The sequence below is a fragment of the Cottoperca gobio genome, chromosome 3, assembly GCF_900634415.1.
Source record: "Cottoperca gobio chromosome 3, fCotGob3.1, whole genome shotgun sequence".
Classification (NCBI taxonomy): domain Eukaryota; kingdom Metazoa; phylum Chordata; class Actinopteri; order Perciformes; family Bovichtidae; genus Cottoperca; species Cottoperca gobio.
Window position 1 is genome coordinate 20,919,612 of NC_041357.1, and position 19,105 is coordinate 20,938,716.

A 19,105-nucleotide genomic window follows, 5' to 3' on the forward strand; every position below is an offset into this window, starting at 1 on the left:
ATCATGCTTACAAGGCTGCATGAAGGCGATACACAGATTAATAATTGGGCACAGCAGCCTTCAAACAAACGGCTATTTAAACCTGCTCTAAAAGTCTGACGGCAGTAAATGTTAGTAACTATATCCATTCCCTAAGATAGCAGAAATAAAACTCACTACATTTGTTGGACATCTGTCCGAAACCATTTGTTGGAAAAGCCAAAAACCCTGAGAACTGAAAACATTAGTTTTCCTGACAAACAGCTCACTTTATTTATATTCTCACGTTAACACAAACAGGTTATTATTGCTTCACATTGTAGAATAAATGTAACACTAATAATCAGAAGTGCATGAGAGAGATGTAAAGAGAGAGATTCAGTGGTGGGAGAGTGAGTTGTATTAATTCAAGATGATTTCAGTGATTGTTATGTTTGGCAGAAAAAGGATGGTTACTCCAGAAAGGACAGGACTATATCATTTTTTTATATTAAGGGAGGATATCAAGAGAATGTGAGTCTCTGTACTGTTTGACTCTGATGAAGACGCACCTGGTGTGGAAACTTATCTCCTCTAATAAGGTTTGTTGCCTTAAATCCGTGTGCTCCAGTATTCTCTAAAACAAATATCTGAAGTCTCTCAAGCGGTTGAAGTGAATTAAACCTCTTCCTTCATCACTTCCATGGCCTTTACAAAACGGTAACAACCTCTTTTAGACAACAAGTACTCTTGTTAGGCTTGTCTGTACATGTACTGTAATTACAAGCACAGTGGGACAAAAATGTAAATGTACACCTCGTTATATTGTAAAAATGTCTGCGTCATTTATTTGCGAATTATGAATAGTTAAATCAGAAACACTGTTAAGAAACTATTAAGACGTGAACTGCAAGATAATGCTCTAAATGCTTTATCTGATGAGGCCAATACATTGGACTAGTGTGATTTACCCTCACACACACACACACACACGCACACGCACACACACACCCACACCCACACACACACCCACACACACACACACACACACCCTTCCTGGAGTTAAGAACCAGCGCCTCATGTGGTTCAATAATGTACTCTCCAGGTCAGAGCAGCCTGGCTCAGATGGTCTCTAAACAACAAACACTCTCCCGATTGTTGACATGCTGTGTTCTTGAGCCTGCCAGCGATCTGAAATCAAGGATTGCATTAATGCTGTAAACTCACGCAAGCCCCACACGAATAATTTACAACAGGCCAGAATGTGAGTAATGACTTTAATCTGTGCATTATTTTCGTGCTCTTTGTCCTTTTAACTCCTCGTTCTTTTCACAGATGAAAGGGGTCAGGCCTCTGGCTTGTTTGCCTGTTCCATTATCTGCTCCCTCTAATGTCAGTGGTAAATTTCAGCAACGCAAATAAAGATAAACACAAAGCCAGGGTCCCAGAGGTGGCCGACTGTTCAGCATCATCCCTGTCAAACCAAGGGTGTCTATCTAATCAGCCATCTGATGAGGCCATCTCTGGGGAGCTCACTGACTGGGGTCGGGTCGGAGCCTGAAATACTGTCCCTGCCTAACATGTAAAATACATGTAGAATACACATTATATACATTATACACTTTGTAGTACACATTGAAGTCCCATTAAATCAAGTTTCTACTGCATAAATAACCCACGTAGAAGATTACATTTAGAATAAATAACCTATTTATTCTGTAAACTGTATATAGATCAGCCAACACGTCTCTGAAGTTCAACATGCACCTAAAAGAAATTCCAAATCATGAAAAGCATCATTGCAGAAGGTAAAGTTTCAATAAAAAAGCAAATTGACTCACTTGGTCTGCACAACAGCCACCGTGTACAAGCGCTGAACTATGTGGAAGCTTACGTACATTATCTGAGGTCTTCCTGCCTACTTACACATACAGAAGAAAAAACACAAAGACGGGTATCCCAGTGAAGTTTCCACCTGATGACAGACAGCACAGCATTCACTTACCATAAAGGTCTAGTGTGACTTCTTGTACTGCAGGTCGCGTATACGTACGTGGCTTGTCTGAGCTTGTTCTCTGCCTATGGTTTTATATAGGTGGGCTCAATGAGAGTAGCGAGACTCAACCATACAGTGTATGTGTGGACCAGAGAACCAAAACCTTTATTCAAATGCAGGTGAAAGCTGCTTAGAGCTGCAGAGACTTTCAGTAGGTTAAGCAGCATGAGCAGCCCGTTCACAGTACTTTAGTTTCAATGTTAATATCTGGTTACTTTGGCACTGATATTAGCAGGCAAACTACACAACATGTCCAAATATCATTTGTACAAAGAGCATTCGTCTCATTCTCAATGTTTAAGTTTCATTTAACTGATTTGCAGATTTCTCTATATGTTTAGATCAAATTAAGTACTAATGAATCCTAATGATGTACACTAATGAGTCCTCTGCACTTGTATTGATAATAAAAACAAGTGTGCATATCTAGAAAATATATTTTGGGGAAATTAATTCAGATTAATTTGCTAGAAAATACCAGTTTACATTTGTGGAAAATTGTAACAGCGTAGATAAACTGATTTGCCTAAACTAAATTTATTTAAATGTATTTCTCAAATGAATGCACAAAAATGTGTTTTTTTTAATAACTAACTTTGGCTGGTTAGAAACTGTGCTGCAACAATCGTTGTCATTTTTGGACATTTGTTCAACGTTTACCAAAAGTATGTTAAAACACTGACACATAATGTTATTTTATTATCAAAAAGACACTGATATAAAATCATAAATGATCATTTTCCAGGCGCTTATGATGATATATAACCAAAGTATTTTTTAAGTAAGTTTTAACAAGCATAAAAACTGAACAATCATTCTTCTGGCTCGACTAATGACATGCAGAACTGAACATACACTGCTGGTTCAAAACAGTTTGGAAAGTTTGACTTCCTTGAAGTCACAAACACTGCATTGTTTTGTTTTCCTCTCATAACTTGCTTTGCTTCATCATGAAAGAATGACACTGGACTGGAGCAATGGCTCTGCCTAGTGTCTCATTAGCTAATATAAATCCACTTTTTTGGAAAATCAGGGGGACTTTCCAGGATGTAATGGAAAATGAATGCATGGACATTTATTTCTATTCTTTAAACCTCCCAGCATCTGTGTTAAATGCATTTGTTGTGCCTGTGCAGCTTTACACTATTCTGCCATTTTGCCTAGAGACTTATGTAGGCCTGGGGGTGATGCTGCCTGTTTACATGTGGTTTCACTAATGCATTTCATCCACAGTGTATTCACCAAGCCCTGACCTGCTCTGGTTCAAAGGAGAGTAACAAAAAGGCGCTACTTTCTCAGCAACAGGAACATTAGGCTACTGTTGTAGTACAATATTATGATCTCTTGTCTTTGAGCTGTTCAAGACGGATGGATATATCTTTTGAATGTCACGCACCAGACAGCACTGCAAGGAACATCTCTGGGTCTTAAGATTTAGAGCCTAGAGTATACTACTTTTCTTACAGCTCACACAGTACAAATCTCTCAGAAACAAGGGTGTCTGAGTGATCTGTCAAAAGCAAATGTCAATCTATTTTGTCATCCACACTCAGGGTTCTCGCTTGCAAAAGTCCCTGAGGGGAAGCTGAATCTCAGCCCACCACTTTCTTTCCCTTATCCTGCAGCTATATCGTCACCAAAGCCAGGGAGGAAGTGTCACATCAAGCCGCTGTGCCTCTGACAAGTGTTTGTAGGGAGGGGGGAACACTATTTACACAAACAAACTGACACACACACACACATACATACCATGCCCTTGCAGCTTCCTATAAATATCCTACAAGATGCAACTTTCCCCCACGAGCCACAAAACCCTCTCTCTCTCTCCCTCTCCCTCCCGCTCTCCCCATCTTCAGTCCTCCTGTCAGACAGGTGCCCACGCAGCTGCCCATCAGCATCCCTCAGCGTAGCAGCCTGTCTGTCCAATGACAACATGTTCCGTCCTCAGCGCTCAGTTTATACAGTCAAATAATGCAGGGAGCCAATTATAGCCAAGGTGTCTACTGTAACACAAATAAAAAAGGGGAAGCTTTAATGCTTGAGCACTTTAAAGATTTTTATCTGTCACACAAGTCGGTAAAATAAATGATGTTCCCTTTTTCTGTTTATTTATCTTCCTTGTCTTATGAAAAGCCATATCACATGAGTGCATGCTCTTAGTCTGTAAATGATAGCGTCTGTGTATGCTTGCATGTATTATGAAGTTTTCTTCTGTGTGTGTGTGTGTGTGTGTGTGTGTGTGTGTGTGTGTGTGTGTGTGTGTGTGTGTGTGTGTGTGTGTGTACTTGGTGTTTATGGGATGCATTGTTATCAAGTACCTTACACTATGTATCTGTTTTAACTATGTCTAAAATTATTAATAGATGTGCAAATTGTGTTTTTTACATTAGTGTAACTATTTCCTGTGAGATGCTGCCTGGAGAATGACACTTGTCAAGTCCCTGGACATTTTTTATTTTAGACAATTCTCCTGTACATTGCCTTGCAAATTATATATTGTATCTTTTCAATTTTCTCATATGTGTAAATAAACAAACAAACATTCCTGCATATACATGGAATCGGAGTTTTGGGCTTCCGGTGGAATCGCAATGCATGCTGGTGTGGCGAGCCTAGAAAAGTGAGCACCAACTCTACAAGGGCCGCCATATTGGATTTCTTCTCTGCGTGTTTACATTGTATTTAGCTTATTCTTCAAGCGTGTTTACATTGTATTTGGCTAGTTTTTAGTGTGTAATCATCGCTCTTCTAGTTATGGGATTTGGACACCGAAATTGTGTGGTGAAAGGATGTTCAAATAAATAAATGGGCCTGCAAGACCCCTCGACCTGGGGTATGTAGTCTATCTACTTGATTTATATATTGACAAATGTACTTTCTATATATTGAGTTTTATAATAATTAACAAACACAAGTTAGGTATATATTTATAATAGCTTACCCTGCAACACAACTGCAATAAGCACTTATGATATCGCCAGTTTTCTTGACTGCGAAGATCCATGCCCAATGTGGCGTATGGGAAGTTTTCATTGAATGAGTACATTTTGCTTTCAAAAAGCAATACTCAGAATCTGCGAGAGGATTGAAAGATATTTGTTTCAACCAGCCAGAGTCAAACAGTCTAAATGCTTTGCCTTCTTTGTATTCGTTCGACATGGTTCCCTGGGTGGTCAGACATTAAAAATAATGTTATATCGCTGAGGTATATCAGCAGCCAATAAGTCATGCTGTTGTTTTCATTGACCCAGCCATCCTGCAATGTCAAGGGATCAGGCACTGAAACGCCACTCGGCATAACCAAAAGCTTAGTCTTTTCTTTTTCTGTGATTGAAAGTCTTTCGTTAGCTGTTGGTTGCTCCTCAATGCCCGTCTCTGATGCAGCAAACACCCTGGCAATAAGCTCCAGTTTTGTTCCTGAAACCTTTAAATTCCGCTTGCCGCAAAATACTTTCAAAGCTTCGACTTTCCACATCTGAACCTCATCATAAGAAACTCAGAACTTATTGTAGAGTAGTAGGTTTGTTTACAAATCAAACCCCAAAAGTAAAAACACGCTTGAGCTAAGCTAAAGCTAAGCTAAATACAATGTAAACACGTAGAGAAGAAATCCAATATGGCGGCCCTTGTAGAGTTGGTGCTCACTTTTCTAGGCTCGCCACCCCAGCATGCATTGCGATTCCACCGGAAGCCCGAAACTCCAATTCCATGTATGGCAAGGCTGAAAAAACTATCGTTAGAATAATGGAGGATAATGAAGGATTTGTTAGGCAAATGCATCACACAATTACAACCACATCTGCAGTATCCTATGGCTGCAAGCACACATCTAGCAGACCACAGAGGAAAGTATGCGTGTGGCTAAAGGGAGTAGAGTGTCTGTATATAAGACGAAGAAACATTTAAATGTTTGCAATCAGCCAGCTGGCCTGTCTAGATAGCCTTCACATCCTGGTGCACTGCAGTGTCAAAGCCTAAATGCACAGAGGATGTGCTCCCGTAAATATTTTGATTCAGCTCCATCATGTAGTGTATACACACACACACACACACACACACACACACACACACACATACACACACGCACACGCACACACGCACACACCACGGGCTTGCAACTTACATTGCATATCTGATTCAAAACTCCGAAATGTATTTTTAGACTGAGAAGCGAGAATTCAAGCTGGAGGAAAAAGGGGATTTGAGAATTAAATAAATAAATAAGAAAATTCCCAGCAGTAGACATAATGATAGGAAGCACTGTGTTGATATTTTTTATTTTTTATAAATCAAGCAGCTATTCAGGTCTCTGGTGAGGATCTCATGCTTGCTTACACAAGCAAAAGCTTTCAGGGGCATCTGCAGCTGCATTCATGCTTTACAGGTACGCTGCAGGCTCTTCACACAGCTGCCTCTGGCAGAGCAGCTCTGACTCCAGGTGCGCCTTCCCCTCTGCACTTCTTCAACACCGCCCTCAGTGCTTCCAGTGTTGGCGCCAGCGACACAAACATGGGTCTTGGTTGATAACCATCTTTAGACATACAGCAATCTGCAACAATCACTTTATACATTTTGAAGAACCACATGTAGCTCTTTACACCATCAACTAATTGAGGCCACCATAGTTCACCTATGCCTCCAATACCAATATCCTTACACCTCCTAAAAGCTGCCAGACAACCTCCCACTCAAATATTTTCCACATATATCACCTATATCTCTGTCAGCAGGTTAAAAGAGACCTATAGCCCTTTATTCAACACTCCCATCTTTATTCTTTCAAATGGGATCAAAGACTAACTGGGATAATTCCTCCGAGCTGCAGGCTTTACCTTCTGAGCAGCACTGAGTGACAAGAAGAAGCTGTATTTTATCCCATGCTATGTCACTGTTTTCCCCATCTAGCATTGTACTGTTTGATTGTACTCTTATGAGTCACAGAACGCACCTGCGCCCTATGTTTTAAGTACTAACAAATAAAAGCCCAGCGTCCATTTACACAACAAAGAGATGTAACCCGCGAGGCAACCATTCTTTGGCTCCCTCCCTCCGTCTGACAAGACCACAAATATATCACTTACTTAAGAGGAAGGCAGCACACGTTCCTGCTGCTGTCAGAAGCTGCTTCTCTCCCTTACGCTCTGACAAACTTCTTTTCAAATACAAATCCAGAAACAAAACACATGCCAGCCTTTTATGTTGCACGGCCTGTTCCATATTTGATTTCAGAGTAACAGCAGCAGAGGTGACGATTATCAAAGCTCAGAAAGGCAAATCCAGTCTCAGACTCCCTCACCAAAAAAAAACTAAGAAAAGAAAACCCTTTCATTGTTTAAGGAAAGAATAGGGGGGATTTCAGTAAACCAGTTGCTTCTTATTAAAAAGAAAAGAAAAAATAATTGTCTTATACCAGTACTAGGAATTTAAAGCAAGGCTTAATAAAACCTTTGCAAATCCACCAGGGTTTTAACAATGAACATCTGACTTACTGATTTATGCATATTAATGAACTTCAACACCCCCTGTCTAAGCGAACGCAAGCTGAGCTCCACACTTCTCTGCATCCTAATGGTTTCTGCTCCACCGGGATCATTACCAATAGAAATTTCAGATATTCTGTGCTATTAATCTCTGTCTGTCCTCCTGTTCGGCTACGTAATGACTAATTAAACATCAAAAGAGCAGAGCTGGGGATCCACACTGACAGCCTCTCTTTCTCCCAGGAGAGGCTGTGAGGAGGCTAGACTGTGACAGGGCAGCACTGAAAATCAATCACCTCGAGGCGCACGTGTGTATGCACACACGCACACACACACACACACACACACACACACACACACACACACACACACACACACAAAAGGTACAGAAAGATGTTCCCTACAGAGACGTGTACATACTAATATTTAACAACAAGCATGTAAACAACAAACATGAAGAGTCAGAACTTAAATGAACAGGCACCACTGGTGTCACTGCTGAGCCACAAAAACAACTCCCATCCATGAAGTGTGGTTGTGATGTCAAGAGCGCAAGTGTTGAGAGGGAGGGTGTGTGAGTAGCACAGAGTGTGTGTGTGTGTGTGTGTGTGTGTGTGTGTGTGTGTGTGTGTGTGTGTGTGTGTGTGTGTGTGTGTGTGTGTGTGTGTGTGTGTGTGTGTGCTTAAGTAAGCTCACTGTGAAATCTATTTATATGAGAGGTAGATGATCTTCCACTCACAGATGAAGGCAGGCCAGGAGGGACCTTCCGAACCTTTTTTGTTTGTTGAGGATCTGTGGAGAGATGAAAGCACATCTAGTCATTTGCAGGCAAAATAAAAAGGCCACCATGAAGCCATAGTTTTCTATCAAAAAATCTACTTTGGTATTGTGCTCTATAACAATACAGATACTTATTTCTGATTAAATCGTGATTTCCCATAAACCTTTAAAGGTTCAATATGTAATTCCGATCTACCTGCTCCAAAGAAATAGGGGGCAGTATTTCACCTCTAAACTGGGTCTATTCAATATTTGATTTTTATATTTTAGTTGTAGTAGTTTGGCATATTTATTGTATTCTAATTCATTCTTTATTTTTTAACTCCAAGAATAAGCTGCTTAAACTCTGAGAGCCGGTCAGAAAACTGTGCTGTTTTATAATCTTCACGTGGGGCTGATCCATCTGTGTTTACTGGGGCACTAATGCTAACCGGGGCTGTAGTCCGTGTAACGTTATGTTAGTTTGTTTATTGGACTAAATCCAAAGTGGCAGAAACTAGAAAACCTATTTGTGTGACAGCCAGGAGAGCAGCCCGCTGCGGGGAGGAGGGAGGTCGGCCGAGCCGGCACTCGTCAGCCGCCTACGTCAGACGGAGCCCCAGTCAGCAGCCGAAGAGACTTGAGCTCAGCCAGAACGATCCCCAGCGTCGGCAGCAACAACGGGCTGCCTGTGTAACGACAGCAACAGGGAGTTGCCCGGTGCTGTGGCTGAACTCGAGCTAACTGCTAACTGAAGCTACGCTGTTTCCCGGTGCTGCCGACAGCTAAACACTCGGCAAAACAGCCTCATGGAAGCTGTGAGGACGAAGCGAGGTGGTGCGGGTGGTTTTTTCTAGTTTCTGCCACTTTGAATGTAATCCAATAAACAAACTATAAAACAGACATGGCTGTAATATTTACAAGTCTGGCAGCTGTACTTCTTCTCCCTCTGTACTGAGGGCAGACTGGAGCTACAGTGACTCACTATCACCTCCAGAGGAATAAAGTGGTATTACAGACTGGACGGAGCGGCGCTGTCAGTTAGCGTGCTAATATTAGTAGATATCTCTGCAACACAACACATAGACGTCTTTGACATAACGTCAACACTGTTACCTCGTCACATTCTGTTGATAATGTTAGTTCATTGTTTTACTGTTTTAAGTTTAAATTCTGGCATATCTTACACATTGAACCTTTAAAAAGAAAATTACAACTTCAGATATCAATTGTAAATGCCACAGTATAAACTCAATCCAGAGTGGCACTTGGTAAAAAGACAATAGAAAGATTGTCTACTTGCTAACATATAACTGCAAACATATTGTTATACCTTTTTCATTAATATCTAAAATAATCATACCTTTCATACTTTAGTTTAGGTTTAAGACTGGAGTGAAACTGTGTCACCAACGAGGAGTATTCAGTTGGATTCTGATTAATTAAAAAAAAAATCATTGATGGCACTGACCGACGGGCGGAGGATCTTGTATAGGACGTCTTCTAGGATTGGCTGCAGTGAAAGGGTAAAAAGGAGCAGCTGACTTCCTGGACGGGGTCACTGGACTAGGACTCGCCAACGCAGCGTCCGACCTTACAGAAGAAGACTGGAGGAGGAAACAAACACACACATTCTTAAAATAAAGGATAATATCAACTTCATCTGTACAAATAAGTTGCAGTACAAATAACAATCTAACTAAAAAAAATGTAAGTTGACTATTTATATTATGCAATCTACTTTAACATCAGTACAGTTTGGTGCAAGCATTAACAGTGTGTTCACTGTAAATATAAAATATAATTAAATTAAGATCATTATAAAGACAGAACGTAAAAAGTAATGGATGAGCACATTGATTTACAGTATCATATGGCATATTATGTGACCTATTTATTCTGTGTGTCAGGAAAGAGTGTGGCAACCTTTGAACGCTCTCAACATCATCCTATCACCAATTTCTATTTGACCTCTACAACCCCAACAAACTGGGCTAAGACGCCAATTAAGAGCTTGGTCTAATTAGTGTAATCGGCTGCAGACCAGTAATGCAGGGATCATGAGAGCGAGTGCTGCTCGGAGCGATTTGTAGTAGTTGGCTTATAAACTGGCCCCCTTGGAATCAGCAGGCTGAGGATTGACACAGTTAGCACTGAGACATGATTGACAGATTTAACACAGGTGCGGACAAATTCAAAACGATTCAAAATAAACTTGATTTAGTGTAAATACAACATAAATAAAATAAATAATTTCTCTGAGCTAAAATGTAGGTCATGAAAAACAGTCGGAGCCACGAATGTAATAAAAAAATTAATCAGGTCAGGTTCTGTAAAATGACAACATGTCACTGATGCCACAGCCTTTCACATGACACAACAGACCCACTTCTGCTGTTGCCTTTGTTCAATGATATTAAATCCCCGCAGCAACACTGGCTCTAACCTCTTTTACACTATTGTAGCTATTCAGGAAGGAACCACGAAGGAGTCAAATGTTGATGCTTGTGAACACCTCTGAATTAGTTAAATTCATGCACGAGCAAGAGAATTAAACTCTTGCAGCTTAAATAATTTGTCATTAGTAAATAGGAGTTTTGCACTTGAGATTGAAGAAAATTCCATATTTCTAGGAGTTTAGTTGGAGACTTTGTGACACAAAGCTTCAAGCTATAAGGCAATTTGTTGGTAATGATGTACAGAGCTCGACACATGGCTACCTGCCAAGTCAGTTGTCTTCTTCAATTATTTGGCTTAACCAGTTGACAAAACACACACTGCAAGGTAGAGCAGGCCATAATGCAATATGCTTTATAATGTTGTTGATACCAGCATAAACGATATACATATTCTCCATGGAAATAAATAGATCCATATATCTCAGATTAAAAAAGGCTTTCATCTATAAGAAGAGTCTTTTTTTTTAATTCCCACTGTTTCTTATTAAAAGTGTGTCACTATGTGTGATTACGTATTGTAATTTTGTACGATTATTTCACAATGAATTGCAAAAAAAAAGGCATTTTTGGAACTAGAAGGGCACTCGGAGCGCGCAGACCTCTGCAATGTTAACGAAAGTGAAAAATAAATTATGTATTCCCTCTGTTATTCAGATCTGCTCCAAATATGATGGGTTCTTCTTTGGCCCATGCTACAACCTTCCACCAAATTTCATGCCAGTAGTTTTCCATAATCCTGCTGATAGACAAACAAACCGAACCGCAGAAACATAACCCCCTTGGCGGAGGTTACAAGAACATCAGGAATTATTAAACATCATGTATTTGAGAATATATGGATTTAATGAATAATTCATTAATCATTTCTAGAGACAATGCCGTTTCCTAGCTTGTAGAATTCTTGTTCTTCTAAAAACATCTATTGCAATGAATATACTCTATTTTATATAGATTACCATTTATTAAAACAGGAGGAGCAGTCTATTTTTAATTTGTTTTAGTTCTTGGTTTCAATTCAGCATTTTTTATATGTGATATATAAATATTAAAGGTGTTTGAAATTTTAATTAAAATATTTTTTTGGGGAAAAAAAGAGAAGATCAGAAATTGATACAAGAGGAGATTTTTTAAATGGTAGATGCTGCTTTTAGCGGTCACTTTTAGTTTATTCGGATACATGGATACCTGAAGGGCCTAAAGCAGGGGTGTCAAACATGCGGCCCGCGGGATGACTATTGCAAAGTGTAAAGATTTGGTGTTTTGATCATAAAGTAAAATACTGTTCCAGATACCCGTGACAAAATGTTTTGTGCCTTTATAGACACACTGTGATCTGTAAGTTGTAATGCACATGTGTAAATGATAAACTGAGGCATAATATTGATGAAATTGCACCTTTTTTTCTTAAGAAATGTCAGATTCATAATGTTTTGTAAAAAGATAGTTCATTAAATTTGAACATTTTCAGAATGTACTTGTATTTGTTTTGCACTAAAACGAAGGGAAACATTTGGAGTTGTAGTTATTTATATGTTATTATGCTGTGATGTTACTGGTCCGGCCCACTTGAGATCAAACTGTGCTGCATGTGGCCCCTGAACTAAAATGAGTTTGACACCCCTGGCCTAAAGGGTTCCAGGATGATTTCAGTTTCTCAAAACGGGACAACATTTGAAATGACTTGCGGATACATCTTGTTTTGTTTTTAAAGATTTTTCTGTTTTGTATTTTTGAATTTATTTGACAGACAGTGCAAAAATGGGGGAGAGATATGAAAGGTATGACAAGAGGTCACAAGACCAGAATCAAGCCTAAAACATTGTGGTTTCATGACAGGTGCTGTAAACACTCGGCTACCAACGCGGTCCGAGGGTTACATCTTGTTGAGCCTTATAAATTCTTAGAAACTAAAACTGGAAGCAAATGAAAGCAACAGAGGTATATTAAAAATGATGGATTACCAGTCGTGGCAAAAGCCGTACTGCTTTGTTTGTGGTAGTTATAATGAGGGAAGCTCTTATTTAGACAGGAATAGAGGGATTTACAGTAATCCAACTTTGGTTAAATAAAGGCATGGATTCCTTTTTTTAAATCAGTGGAAGAGAAGCAGGATCTTATTTTAGCAACATTTAAATGGAGTCACATCTCAAGGGCTAAAATAATGTTTTTCCTGACACTTTACTGGTCGTAGTAAAAACAAATAGTTGAAAAGAGCTGCATGATACATCTTCCTCTGTCTCTTAATTGATGTTTTGACTCTCATAACAATTTACAACCTATATAACAATTTTGAACATGTTGCTTGATTTGTTTTCAGGTTAAGCAGTTTCATTGGTATTGGGGTATATAGAAGCTGATTTATGGTATCACAATTGTATGTAGCTGTGCTTTGAACTCACCTGGCCGCCAGATGCTCCAGGATTCCTCCCATAGCCAGGTAACGGAGCCCTCTCTGATTTACCTGTAAAAACACACAAAGAACAGTAATACCAATCGTTAACTTTTATGATATTTGAGCACACATCTGGATTAATACAGAACAAAACACTACATACAGTGTCCTGGATGTTTTGTTCTGCAGTACTTGGTGCAAGATGAACACTTTATTGACAATGATTTGTATTTCATTGTGCCTATTGAGGTGGAATGTTTTCTAAAATACAGAGAAATACTGTTGGCAAATCTAAGAGACGTTGTTCCTTTCACTGAAGTAAAGAGCTCCGTTGTGTTTGTGTTCTGTCACTTTGATATTATCTGATGCTGGCTGGAAGCAAAGAGGAAAAGAAAAATTAGAATTTCATAGAAATGTGACTCCCTCAGGTTCTGTAACAATGTGCTAAGTACTGAACGTACAATCCAAAAAACAGACGGTAGTTTGGACAAGTTGGAACTTCAGTTGATTCTTAAGAAAAGCCCAAATGTAAACCTGCACTTCTGTAAAACAATGTTACGAGTCACGTTTTCAGAATGCAAAAAATGATGAAATAAATATTAATGACTGATTTGTGATCATTTTCAGACAGTCCTTCTATCAGTGTCACATTTGGTGTGTGCGCCCTCAAAGGAACACTCCCAAGCAGCCATCAGGGGGGAAATAAAACTTACAGCACACATGAATCATACACATCACAATATCCAAACTCAGCGGTTTTACTCCCCTGGAAAAACAAACAAACAAATGAGAGAGCTCCTTGGGGAGAATGATGAATAACTATAACAGCGTGGTACGTTATTTTTTGTCAGACTTCCAAATATTACAAGCACAGACACAAGCGTTGGAACTAAATTCTGTTTACTCTGGGGAAAAGGTAAATATGTTTTTTGTGAGTTAAAAACTTGCATAGCCTGGATCTTTTGTTACACAGTGACTGATCTGCACATTGCTTTCACAAGCGCAGGTGAACAGAGGCACATCTAAGAGAATTCACTTGTGCTTATCTGCGCAGTCCTGCAGGAGACAGTTGTTCTGCATCTGTGCAGACTGTCTCCAGAGGAAAAGGAAGCTGAGGAAATCAGGGAAGATGTTAAAACTGGCAAAGCTGCTTCTCTTCTAACAATAAGGTGATACAGTTCTGAGCCATCGCTCTTGCAGAAGGAAATAGGATTAAGTTGTCGGTTACCACCGACGTTCACTATCGCGCCAGCGTGATGAAACATGTCCTTTGACGCAGAATTTTAATTTCTTTATTTTCTGTCTAATATCTAAGGATTAATGTTCATTCCTAAAATGTCTTGTGAGGGAAAGGAGTTAAATATTCATTGGCAGCATGTGTTCTTTCACACACACTGTGTCCTATGTGAATAATTGATGGTCACTGTTGTAGTTTCAGAGCCCACCGGGGCAGACAGATGTGTTCGTGAAAACAATGTCTCAGTCCACACTATGAGACAGAGAAGCAGCCACACAGCGCCTCCGACAACTGTGGAGCCGGAGAGAGAAAAAACAGACTGAGATGCTCAATCAAACAGAAGAGTGAAGCCTAAACTTGGAATACACAGTATAACCAAGGAATGACTGAGTAAAATACCATACATAAACATTTACTGCCTTTGTAAGCAATGAGATACTGTCACTTTCCTTCTAATGCATCTACAAGGACACTTAATAGGAAAATGTTTGTATATAATGAGCAAGAAAAACTAGCTTATTTCTTTGCAGCTTGTCTTTTCTGTTCCAAACACCGTATGACACAAAAATACATGTGACAATATCACATTTGACTGATGCCGTCCCTTTTTCTCCATTAGGGAGTTATCAGCAATGTATCAATTTAACCTCCTTCTTGTTATAAACGCGGCAGTGAGTGTATCCGAGCATCATCGTGCAAATGGATGCGATGTCCGAGCTTTGTTTCAGTCTCTTACATGCCCCTTGCTTTCTGTCTCCCGTCCTGCATAAATCTCTCCAAGAACACATAATAGACTTGAAATGTAATAGATCAATATCTTTTTTCTTTACAGTACTGACTGAACCATGTTCTTCTACTGGGAATTGGTCTTGATTTTTTTTTTAAATTAAAGAGAGCATTTAACATTTGACAGAATTGTTTCAAGAGGCAGAAATGGTAATTTTCTAATTGTAAATTGTAAGGAGCTAAAGCTACGATGGTCCATTTAGTGTACTTAGAGGAATATATCAAAACCACTGTATAACTACAATTTGAAAGTGTCTTTCTTTTAACATAGTAGAATAGGCAGGCTCCCCATTCTCATGAATAGAAAGGATGTTCTTGTTATATTTGATGCACCAAATGTAGGTACAATGCCTCTCAAAGATAATTAGCGTTTACTTTAAAGTATGGTAAGGTACAATTCACTTTAACTTGTGATTTGTGTAGATTAGAAGAAGATGAAACACTATACCAGGTTCACAAGTATCATACAAGATCAAAGAGTCCAATGACAAGGCAAAGATGCCATCATCACCTGTCTCTGCAAACAGTTACAAAACCTGAAGCCAGTTAAAGCACCACCGATACATGGCAGCCCCCATTCGGACGCTGTCTCCTCCCCCACCTCTGATGACCTGAATCAGCCAGCGAGAAGAGAAGGATGCAGCACTGCTCAGGGGACCGGCCACGTGGCACAGCCAGCGTACTTGGGGATTAACTTCAGTACAGCGTACAGAGGTCATGGATGAACAGGTCTCTTAGTTTGTTTAGACTGTCCTGCTGAAGAGACAGAAGCTCTGACAACTTTATCTGATCATGTTTCTCATTTCTGCCCTCAGCTGTGCGAGAGCGGAAACTAAGTATCCTCTCTCTTCTTCTTCTTCTTCTCCTGCTGGAAATAACCAGAAGGTATTTTACCTTCTTTAGTAGATGAAACCGATATTAAAGAAACAATCTGAGTCGGTCATAACATTTTAAAACCAATCTCTTATGTTTTTATGACAGTTTAAATCCCTGTGCAGCCTCTTAAACTTTACAATAAAGCAACGACCTGGGAACAACCCCTACTTATAAAAGACTCCTAAAATGTACAGTTTGCAACTACGTGGCTGAATTGCTTTTAAATTTCAGGAGAATAAATATTTATGATGCTGAAGTAAAGTAGAACAAAGTGATCTATCAAGTGGAACATATTGCTGGGTTGGCCGGTTCTAAAGCCAGCAGCCTAAATTAGCTGAATAAAGTATACCCTTATCATGCCGTGACACAATCTCCTGTCTGAACCACATAGACTGTAACTTATTGTGAGCAAAATAGGTCATTGCTATAATGTGCTTCCCAATAAAAAAACTAAACTCAAAACAAGTTGTTAAATCACAAAGTTCGCTTATTTAAGTTTGAAACACTAAATCAAAGAGTATTCCTACTGTGAGGGGAAGGAGGAACAAATAAAAGCAGAATTAATTTTGTTATTAAAGTTGTTAAAGTTGTTATTACAAAGCTTTGTTTCCCCTCCTCTGAGCAGGCCCGTGTGATCACAGCTTCACAACAAGACCAACACGATTATTGTTATCATTATTTTTTATGAGTAGGCCCATTTGTTCTGAGCAGGGTTTTACGGAACAAAGCGGGTGTTTTTCTTTTGTGACACGGGCCTACTAATGAGTCTAAAGTGAAGTGATTGATAGGAAGCAAAAGTCATTATCTGCCTTAAAACAGCAAAGCATGCAAAATATACAAAATGCAAATAAGCAACATGAGTAAAGTGGCTTAATTACTGCACCATCAGTAATATCAATTTAAGTATGCAGACTGCCATCACACAGTATATCCCCAATGCAATGAAAAATCAATCTAATGAGGGGAAAGAAATTCCCATTAAAATATTCTGCAAAGCTGCTTATTAGCATATTGCTCAGAGTTGTGAAGGTGTAACTATGATTGTGAAACATTTCACTGCATAGGAATCTATATTAAACAGAATGTGTCCTGGTAGACAGATTACATTAGTCGCTAATTTTCGACAGGGACAAATAATTTGTGGCACAAACTAAAATACTCTTTTCACCCCCTGAGCTAACTGACGCTGCTCATTAGCTGTTTTATAACAGTCAAAACCTACAGCGTGTGCAGCCGTGTAAAAAGCATGTGCCTACATTCAAACAATCAAACATGTACAAAGATCTGAGTGTCAAGCTAAAACACCCAATGCCATGTCAATTCCAAATAAGATACCTAATTTAAAGTATTGCAAGTCGATACATTGAAACCTTTGCCAGCAGTTATAGCTTTGTGTCTTCTTAGATTACAGTGTCTCTGACTGCAACTGTCACATTTGCACAGGCTCGGTCAAGCCGTTTCGGGAGCATCTGTGAACGACAATCGAGAAGTTAAACCACAGATTTTAAAGGCATTCAAGCGTTGCAATAATTGTGCCAATCGAGGACTTTTACATACAAAGTTGTAAAGCCACTCCAGTGTTTAATTGAACTGCAAGCTGAGGATGTGCGAGGTCAAGGTCTTGTCGGGACAGAAGTCGCCGTCCAAATGTATGGCGCTCTGAAGCAGGATATCCTTAATAAGTTGCCTGTAGCTGACAAGTTATTTACACAGCCTGATGACATGTGAGTGATGTGCTGTGCCCAGTTGCTGCTAAATATAGCACTTTGTATTGGATTCAGATATTGTTTAGCCAGACCAAAGGATCTCATGCTTTCTTTCACTTCTATACACTCCAGGCTGCTGTCATGTGCCTGTTATCAGGAGAGGCTTGTTTCTACTCATTTTGCCCACACAGCCAACATGTTATGCACAGTGATACCTTGTTCTTCTGGCTAGCTCGCTCCTTGCAGCCAAGTAAGGGAATTATTTCTGTCAGCAATCCTTAAAGGTCTTGGTCTTCTTGACTAGTTGGGATGTGTATCTCCAGGTCTTTTGTTCCTCTTTTTATTATTTCCTACTGCTGAAACCTGCTTTGCATTAGACTGATGTACACTACTGTCCCAGACACCCATTACACAGCTACACTACACAGGATGCTTTGCACAAAGCTATAGATTTAACATAAAGTAATGTTTCTCTGTCACTTTCCTTATCCAGATGTTCTCTAGTATTTCACAAGTTTAAAGCAAAAAACCTTACAGACGTGAACTTGCTTTGTGAAGTGCTTTCCACATTCAATAACACCAGTATAAAATACGAGTGGTGTCAGAACACACGAGTGAAGACTATGAGAGCAACATTTTGTTTAGTGAGCATCTTCTCAACAACACTTTGCAACCGAAGCACTTTGATGTTAATGTCAACTTACTCATATTGAGATTGTTTAACTCACTCCAAACTTATGAAAAAAACACACACACACACACACACACACACACACACACACACACACACACACACACACACACACACACACACACTTTGTAGGGAAGAAAGAATCCGCGCCGGGGTTGAGGGGGGGTCATGGGGACGATTCTCATTTACATATTGACAGACACACACACACACACACACACACACACACACACACACACACACACACACACACACACACACACACACACACACACACAAACACACACCCCTTCATCAAGCACCTCACCAGAGCACCTGTTCAATTTCAATAATTATATGTTCAAGTGTGAGCAATAGTTTTTTATTGTGATATTGTGACTTACTTTATCAATTACCACTTTATTCCGTGTCAACACAGTGTCTACAAAATATAATAGTTCAACAATTGCACAATTATTTCAATAAGAATTAATGAGGTAAACAGTGAGACATGTGCATGCTTCATTATATAACTAAAAACCTTTGGGAGTTGTATACATAAACTGGCTAATGCAATTACAATCATATTTAATTGCATTAGCCAAACAATTCAATTAAAATAAAGTAACTCATTTGTAGAAAGATCTTCAATCCAAAAAAAATCAGAAAATCTAGAAAATGTTAATAAAATGTTCAATCCAGTTCAACCTCAGCTACCAAGATGCT

At 39.4% G+C, this 19,105-nt stretch overlaps 1 protein-coding gene across 4 annotated transcripts in view; it reads right to left on the minus strand.

Annotated features, from left to right (window-relative positions):
• The window catches only part of tcf12 (transcription factor 12), a 79,345-nt gene that overhangs the window by 29,086 nt on the left and 31,154 nt on the right, over positions 1-19,105 (minus strand). For all 4 annotated transcript variants that reach the window (XM_029458400.1, XM_029458385.1, XM_029458409.1 and 1 more), the window contains exons 6-8: positions 13,112-13,173; positions 9,725-9,860; positions 8,234-8,286 (exon numbers count right to left, since the gene is read on the minus strand). In XM_029458400.1, the coding sequence (XP_029314260.1) occupies positions 8,234-8,286; positions 9,725-9,860; positions 13,112-13,173 (251 nt within the window). The remainder of the gene's footprint in view (positions 1-8,233; positions 8,287-9,724; positions 9,861-13,111; positions 13,174-19,105) is intronic.